At 35.8% G+C, this 9491-nt stretch overlaps 1 protein-coding gene across 1 annotated transcript; it reads left to right on the top strand.

Moving 5' to 3' along the window:
* Positions 1-6411: 6411 nt before the first annotated feature.
* Positions 6412-7643, top strand: LOC105061358 (uncharacterized). Its single transcript, XM_010945376.4, has one exon. The coding sequence runs from the start codon at positions 6892-6894 to the stop codon at positions 7429-7431; it is 540 nt and encodes a 179-aa protein (XP_010943678.1). The 5' UTR covers positions 6412-6891; the 3' UTR covers positions 7432-7643.
* Positions 7644-9491: the final 1848 nt, after the last annotated feature.

Here is a 9491-nt window from a genome sequence, read left to right as displayed (position 1 = left end):
CTCAAAGAGAATGTCTCTGAAGAGTAGAGAGCCTTGAGACCTTAAAAATCTATTTATCATCATGAGTCAGTAGACATATATTCCTCTTTCACCTCGTACACACAGTAGGATCTTCAATCCTCTCGAAAGGTATTTGGGTATGCTTAACAGAGGATGTACAAAAAGTCATTTCTTATGGGAGATGGGAGCATAGAGATGATCCCAGAACCTACAACGAGGTGATGCAAGACATCGACTCCAAAAAAGGGATGTGAAATAGATTTCCTGAGAAGAGATCTTTTAAAGATTTCTATATGGAGTAGCTTATGAATTTCACTTCTTGTGATAGGAGATCACAAAATCTATAAAAAATCTTGAAGTTGGAATAGTCATTTTGATAATGTGATCAAATTGTTTAATCAAATATAAAGAATTATAGGTTTCAAAAGAGTCAGTGAGAGTGTCCAATACTGACATTGGTTAAAATATGATTGAATATAAATTTTTCCATAAAAGACATAAAGCGAGTATCCTAACGATCTATAGAGATAGATGCAATTGGATGCTTATATTTTTACAGATAAAATATAGAGACTGGATGCTGAAAGGGTTCAACATGAAAATCTCGGAGAGGGGACTGCTACTCTCTCGGGCAAAATATGTGCCATGTTATGTACTTGAACTGATATAAATAAGATAGTGAATATCACAAGTAGATAACAGTTGTATCCAGACTAAGAGTACTGGATTGCTGTAAAAATATCCTTAAGATCTAAAGAAGAACTAAGGATATGTTCTTAATTTGAAGAAAGATCAAAGCTAGGAGTGGGAGGATATATCAATCCAGATTTTATGTCTGATATTGATGGTAGAATGTCTACATCATGAGATGTGATTCTGTGTCGATATCTTGGAAGGATTTCAAATAATCGAATAATGAAAGCTACACTGTAGATGTGTAGGATGCATTATGATTCTAATGTTAGTTGCAAAATTGGTTGTTATGCCATTAGAAATTGTGACACTATACTGCAAAAACAATGGCACCATAGTCTTTGCTAAGGAGCCTAGGTCATACCAGATATTCAAGCACATAGAGCAGCAGAACACGTGACTACCTCAAGTAGAAATACATAGAGGTGCAGAGAGCAAACTCCACATGTGATGTGCTTGACCTACTGGTAAGTCACTTAGCTAGCCTAAGACTAAAGCTTGTTTTATGAAGATAGGGCTTGGTACATGGTAGATTGACTTTAGTGCAAGTGGAAGATTGTTGGATGTATGTCTTAGAAGCCAATCTTGACTGATGCATATCATATCTCTAGGATATGATTTTGTACTTATTGGGTAGTTATATTACCATGCATGTTTATATATCCATGAATCATCCAAGGGATTAACGAGATGATGATACATATTTTTAAAGAGTTGAAAATTTGAGACATGTGTCATTGATAGTTGATTCCTAAATTGCTCCTGATTATAGGATTATCATGGGGATGGTGATTGATTTAGATAGATCAGTGCACGGATCACTTCCTTCGAACAGATGGATCTCAAGTTTGTAGTGTAGAGATATTGGAGTGAGTGCAGGTGGTTGTTAGAGAACAACTAGCACTGAGCGTGACCAACATGAGAAGTCACATGGATGTCTGCTTAATCGTTAGTAACTTTCTCGATACTGTAGTTGTATGACTAGTCCTTTGACCTGAGATAGTACTATTTCTCGCAGTGAGACTACTGCAGTTTGACTAACACATCAATATAAGTCTCAAGAAGCCCTTGTAGTGGATGTTAGCGACAGTTGATCCACTGTAGGAGTAGGGTGTACATCAAGATGAGATCTATCGATCCTAGCAGAAGAGAGTAGTCCTATGAGATTTAAAAAGCTGAGTCCTTAAGTCTGTAGCCATAGCAGTATGATTAATGAAAAAGAATTTTCATAGAGTCACATATGGACTCGAGCTGATTGAATCTATCATATGACCAATGTTAAGGTTTGACGATTTATCCATGACCTGCCATCTGATCGGGACTCACGATAAAGGAACTGTATTATATGTTAACTGCACCTAGAGATTCATTTTTTATTCTGCTGGGTTGCCACTATATATTGCTAGGTGTCACTGGTGGATTATGAGACTCATGAGGATCATCTTGATGATCAATGATCTTTGGTGGATTGAGTTGGAATTGTTCCAACCTATTGAAAAGAGTTTCAATGATATTGTGATAGAGATCATAATATATCTCACTACCAAACAGAGTAAAATCTATGGGATCACACACAAAAAAGACTTTTGACTGATCAGATGGTTGAATAACGATTATGAATCGTAATAAGATTTGATTATCAATTTGATTGATAATTGATCCAATGCAAATATTGCATTATGTAACTTACTAAAAGAGTTAATAAGTTATAGGTGGATTAATTAGCAATAGGTTTGTTAATTGACTCAATTTGATTGAGTAATAAGGCTTACATCAAGTTCAATTTGATTGGATTTAATTTGACTCATTATGGGTTTGATTTGATCAACCTCAATATGGTTATAAGATAACCCAAAAAGATCGGAGGATTAGTCCCAGTTGAATTAGAATTTGGATTTGAACCAATTCTTAATTAGACTAGGATGTATGTATTCTTAATTGGACTAAAAATCTTCATTTTCATGGGTGCACCAAATCTTAATTGGATTAGGATTAAAAATTGAGTTTGACTCAAGCACCGAGAAAGAGTCTAATAAGACTAGAATTCCTCCTCCAATTAGGAGACATTAAATCTAAATAAATTGGACTCTAAATCAGATTTAAATTTTCATCTATTTGGGTCTAATCTAGTCTTAATTTGATTAGAATTAATTAATATTTTATTTGATTTAAAATAGCCACCTAATCTAAGAGTCCCATGTTCTTGAAATACCTTGATTCTATGCGCCAAAATGACTCCATGCCACCTTGAATTTGTGCGCCCAAAAGACCCATGCCCTAAAACTAGTTTAACGCCACTTTTTTCTCCCCTTATTAGTGTGTAAGAAGGAGTAAGAAACCCCTGGTTACCATGTAAAATTTTGGGCAAAATTTGGTTGGATTTGACATCACAAAAATTCAAGAATCCTACTTGTTTTGGACTCTTGATTCCTATCCAATTTCAAACTCTCTTTTGGCCTATAAAATCCCACCATATGGGATGGTTTTTGTGGAGATAATCACCAGGTCTTTACATCCCAAAGGAGAGGAGTTCGCGTGGAGAAAAACAAGGGGAGAGGTCACGGTGAAGAGGTCCAAGGCATGAGGTATTTTGATCTCCATATCCTTTCTTTCTTACACAACCAAAAGTTGGTTGTTTGGACAATCTCTTCTCTCCCTTTTGTCTATATTTAGACATAGATGTCTCTTCTTCTTTTTGTCCAAAAGTTGGATAAAATTCTACATTTCTACTGTAGAGATTTGGTGTATGAATTTTAGAAAGAAAAGAGAAGAAAGAGTTCTTTTCATGATCTCTAATGTAGAGATCAAGATCCTCTTACATCTTCTTGTTCTCTAAGAGTGTCTTGAGAGAAAAGAAGATATTCAACCATCAAGATGCGATCTTTGCAAGGGAGCTAGCACTTTGATGAGATCAAAAGACTTCTGATCAGATCAAAGTCTTGTGTGGATATCCATAGAGGTCGGATGCATATGCGGCTATAAAGGACCTTTGGAAGACATCCACGATCATCAGTTCGTGTTGAAGATTAATCTATGTCTAGATATGTTTTATATTTTTTTTCTCTATTTAATTTTTATATCTTATCTCACATATAATGATTCTGTTTATGGTTTGAAGATTTGATCTTATACATGCTTAGATTAAATTAGATTTAATCTAAAAATTTTTAAAATTTCGCTGCGTACTTATTTTATAAAATTATGCGTGCATGAAACCATGAAACTCCAACAGAAAGAATTTTATATGCATCATATATATTGCAAGGTGGGGCATTTAATCGGTGGCAAAGATTGCAAAACAAATATGAGCAAGAAAGAAAGCAACTTATCTGGAAGAGATTTCAAAGGGTATTTTATGATCAATATTTTTTTGGAATGTAAAGATTTAGAAAGAGTAGGACTTTATTTATCTAAAAAAATAAGTATGATAATTGCAGAATATGAAGCTAAATTTACTGAGTTTGCCAATTTATTTCAAGGTTGATTGAGGATAAGCATAATCAAGTGAATAAATTTGAGATGGAACTAAGGATAGAAATTACAAAGCAATTGGTGCCATATGAATCAGCTTTTTATGTAAATATGGTGAATAAAGCATTGATAATCAAAAGAGAAGTTAATGAGGAATATGTACAAGGAAAAAAGAATAAAAAAAAAAGAAATAGGTCGAACAAATCCCAAGGATAGAATAGTAAACATATTGAGGGTTCGAATAAGAGGCTAATGAGTGACAACTATGGGTCGACTAATAACATTAAGTTTTTTTTATGTAGTGAAAATCATGCAGTAAGTGATTGTCATTAGAATATTAGTGCATGCTTTGATTGTGGTCAAAAAGATACAAAATAACTAATTGCCCACCAAGAGTGAAGAATCAGCCTACTCTGATAGATTTTTTTTAGATTTATCGATAAATTATATAGTATTCATATCATTGAATTTTAAATCATATTATTCATGATTTATGAATATGAAGCATGATATTTATTTGTTAAATATATTATAGAATACTATCGATGCATTATCGAAGGCATTGATTTTGTTAAGGAGTTATGATCGATTGATTTTGATTTCGGATGATTTTGTATATTGTTCGTTTGAAATATGAAATAGATTTTATTGAAAATAAAAAGTTGAATCGAGATATGTTGGCATATCGATATCCTGCTAGTAAATGTTATACGTTGGTATATTGACATCCTATCAGTGGGGGTTGTGTGCTAATATTTTAACATCTTGTTAATAAAAGTAATGCGTTAGTATATTGATATCATGCTAGTGAGGATTGTGTGCTGTATATATATCGACATCCTATCAGTAGGAATTATGCATTGATATATCGATGCCCTATCAGTGGAGGTTATACACTGGTATATCGATATTTTATATTTATACTTTGTCCATTCTGAGCTTATCTGACGTACCCGCAATATATAGTATAATTAGGGTTTGTGATTGTCGAGATGAATTGGATGTTTTGAAAGAATGTAATTGATGAATGAAAATGAACTGAAAATAAATTTTGAAAGGATTAAATTCGCATGAATCTTATTTTAATTAGTATTGTATGTTTGAATTGATACACTTTATAAATTTATTTTTAATATATTATTATTATTTAATTTATCTAGATAAAAAATATGTTGCTTATTGAGCCGTTTAGTTAATTATTTTATATTTTATTATTTTTATATATTCAGAAGACTAGTTTATTCATTGCGTAGGGGTAAATTAGAGGCATATTTGATATTATTATTTTAGATTAAATTTTAAAATTATAAAATATTATTTTATAAAATATTTAATTTAATTATTTAAATTTAAATTAAATATTAATTATTTAAATTTTATTTTATTATTATTTTATGGTATCATAATAAAATGTTTTTATATGTTTATGAAAAAAAATTTTAATAAATATATAATGATTGCCATGATTCTTGATTTGTGATCCCGAATTGAAGATACGTAAGATGTCGGAGAGATCTGAGTAAAGAGCGAAAGGAGATTGAGGGCGCGCTAGATGAGGGAGGCCAAGTTGGAGGGAACGACCCGTGATAAATGCGGGGTTTGACGCAGCTAGTTCGTGACCGGGACGTTTCAGGACCTAGATTCCACTCCTAACTCCACGTATACCAAGCGATAAATTTTTTAAAGTTTCCAACAAGGAAACGTTACAAACGTCCACTGAAGCAGGACAAACTTTAAATACCAGTCAACTCGTCTAAGATATCTTCCACGCAAGAAAAAGAAAGGTCCACCTATCAGCCAGCTTGGAGAATTCTAGAGAGTCTTTATTTTTTACGAGAGCACCGCAGCCATCCATCCATGCGCTCGAATTCTGTTCTTTTTATCTTCCCTGACGGTGACATGGATGCTGGGGCTGTATCTTTCACGCGAACGAAGGATTCACCAACCTTCACGCAAATCCACCGTTGGATCACTCACGGGCAGCAGATGCATGCACACTTCGGATCGCCTTCGTACATGAAACTTTATGGAAACCAGTCCACCTACTTCGATGCAATAAAAAGAAAGATCCACCTAATTGCCAGCTCAGAGAATTCTAGAAAGATTCATTATTGTTATTCTTTTTTTTGGTTAGAAGATTTTTTATTTTTTACAAGACCACGGGCGTCCACCCACGTACTCGAATTCCTTTTTTTTTTTTTTTTGTTGTCCGCTCTGACGGTAGTATGCTTGTTGGGGTTGCATCTTGCACGCGAAAGAAGGATTTACTTCCTTCACGCGAATCAACCGTTGGATCACTCACTGGCAGCGGATGCATATCTCTGATTGCTTTGACAGCTGTGCGAGCGTGATCCAAGGGTCGATTCGCGCGAAGGAAGACGTTTCTTTCCTTCGCGCGGAAGATACGACCCGTCTCCCTGGGTCAACCAAAAAAAACAACAAGATGACGTATATCCCAATTCCCCCGGCAACGCTCGCTATCTCCCATAACAAACAAACGAAATGAATCCGTGGGCTGCACGTCCCTTCACCTTCAGAAGCCGCCCACGGTATCCGCCACCCCAAAGCATTCGTTAAGAAACTCTCTATATGAATCGCTCCTCTTCCCACTCGTAAATATGAACCAACACATCCTCTTCTGGAGCTCCAAGCCGTACGTGCGCTCTTATTTCTATTGCTTAGTCCATCTAAATCCACTCTCTCTTTCTATCTACAGATACAAATCCAATGCGCTCTCTCTCTTCTTCTTTCACTCCTCTCAGGGAGCCCCCATTTACTTCTTTATGTCCTCTATTCAAACCTTCTTTGTTCTCTACTTATCGAAGGACTCCTCTGAGGGTCTCGGCGGTGTCGACGGTGGCGCGGCCGCAGTCTCCACAGGCGGCGACGATGTACGAGCTGCTGGCGGTGGCGGAGACGGCCGGACCGGCGGAGATAAAGAAGGCGTACCGGCGGCAGGCGCAGCGGTGGCACCCGGACGCCTGCCGCTCTACCAGCGAGAAGCCCTTCTTCGCTCAGCAGTTCATGCGGGCGCGCGAAGCCTACGAGGTCCTCTCCGACCAAGCCCTCCGCCGCGACTACGACCTCTCCCTCCGGGCCGGCGGCGCCTCCGTCTCCGGTGGCGCAACGTTGAGGGCGGGGGGCCGAGAAGGGTTCGGGGACTGGGAGGCTCAACTGGAGGGGCTGTGGAGGAGGGCGGCACGGCCTAGGCGGGAGCCGACTTGGGGAAGTAGGATGAGGAACAGCGCCGCCCATCGTACTAACTGATGGATGGATCGATCGACCTCGGGTGTTTGACAGGATCCTGATGTATAGAAACAATATAGCAGCAGCAGGCGGCTGCCCTACTTGTTCTCAAGTATAGATATGATAGAGAATAAATTGGTTTCAGGCAAAGTATCTGAGTAAATATATTTGAGATGTAGTTGTTTGAAGCTTAAGTGAGTAGGCGCAATAAAAGTATCCAGTAGCTACCATCAGTTTTCTTCTTCTTCTTCTTTTTTTTATTCCTTTTTCTTCTTTTCTTCTTCTTTTTTTGAAACAGAAAATCTTTGGGCAGCGCTTGTTAAAGCCTCTGTAATTTCTTAAAATATTCAAATTAATTTATGACAATTCATAATTATGGTTAAGTTGCTCGTTTTTTTCTTAAAAAATTTATGAATCATAAACCTGGATTTATAAAATTTATCAGATATTAAGTTTGGTCTTTTGTGTGTAAATAATTAATCCAAGCTAGATATCTCCCGATTTTGTTTGTATATGAATTAGATTTTTCCTTTCTTTATGTATTTTATGGCTACTACATGTCAGTATCCTCACTCCAACTTATTTCTTTTGTAGCTTGCACTTGCAGTGTGATATCCCAACTCAGCTGCATAAATCTTAAAGCAAGACCAAAAAATAATAGACAAAAAGAGAAAAGACTCCTCTCCTATTGGACTAGATCAGAGTCGAAGATCAATGTCGAGGAGTAGGCCAACGCCTCCCCCCTTCATCTCTATTTAAAGGATGAAGTCCCTTTAGAAACCCACCTCCATTGGCCTTCAATCGTCGTCGAGAAGAACTACCTTTCTCTTCTTGAGTTTACTGAAAATTATAGCTGAGCACTGTCGAAAAGCTAGATACAATACAGAGAACTTCTGGTAGACTTTTTCCCTATCTTTCTCAACCCTTGAGAGCTTTGATTTTAGCTGGCAACTGCTAGATTTTTTTAAAAAATCCCTACTTTATTTTTCTCTAGCTCCGCCCTTTTTTTTTTTTTTTTTTTTTTTTTTTTTTTTTTTTTTTTTTTTGATTTTTCTAGCACCGACAGTTATCCTCGGCCATTGGTTCAAGATTTATTGGCTGCACAATCGCAGCTCCAGCCACCATCAACCACAGTCATACCAATAGTGCTCCCTATTTTAGGAGAAAAAAAAAGGAGAAGCAATCCCCAATTTCACCGTAGAACAAAAAAAAAAAAAAAAAAAAAGAGAAAAAAAATTTTCTCTTTTCTTTTTTTTTTCCTCTCTCTTCACGTGCTTTCATTATTTTTTTTCTAATTTCTTTCTAAAAAACATTTATCTTTTCTCTTCATAAATTTCTGTCTCTAAAATATCTCTCTAGATGGTATCTTCTAGAGTTTTCTCAGTCTTGCAAAAATCTTTGAACAATTTCATTGATCCTAATAAAAGGGGCCCTGATCCATGATCATTAGAGAGCAGTGTACAGGCTTTATCTTGATCTTTGTTGAATTTTAGAATTTGATCTTTTGATTTTTATTGACTTAGATTAATTATGATGAGATAAAATTATCTTGATTAGACCAATCAAAATATCAATCGCTACCATTTAATCCTTATCGGATATTATTAGATTTAATCATCTTTGATCTTTATGGAGCCAGTATACCTTAGTTTGATCTTCATTGAAAACTTATTATGACTGAATCAACCTGGACCATTGGATGCCGTAGATTGAACCAACTAGGATGTCGGTCGTTATCGTTCAACTGGGCCTATGAAATTTTGAAATTTAAAATTTTTATTTTAAAAATAATCATGATTAAATTTTGATAAAAATAAGATTTTGGATATTAGATTTTGAAAAAAATTTCGAGAAGCTCATTGTTCGTGCAAGATTATGATGTCTCTATGTCAGATAAAAAAGATTATTTGAGATGCTGCTAGAAAGACATCAAACCAATAGGATGGCAGTACTCAATAATTTGGTAACATTCTTTAATAGAAATGAGTAATTGATTCAGTCAGAAACATCCAAACAGAACCGCAAAAATCAAGCATTGCTTAAATAATGCTGACATTAGCTACTTAGTGCAATCGTAATAG

This window comes from Elaeis guineensis, chromosome 1 (genome assembly GCF_000442705.2).
Source record: "Elaeis guineensis isolate ETL-2024a chromosome 1, EG11, whole genome shotgun sequence".
Taxonomy (NCBI): Eukaryota; Viridiplantae; Streptophyta; class Magnoliopsida; order Arecales; family Arecaceae; genus Elaeis; species Elaeis guineensis.
The sequence above is the reverse complement of the archived record's forward strand: the minus strand, read 5'-3'. Positions and strand labels throughout refer to the sequence as shown.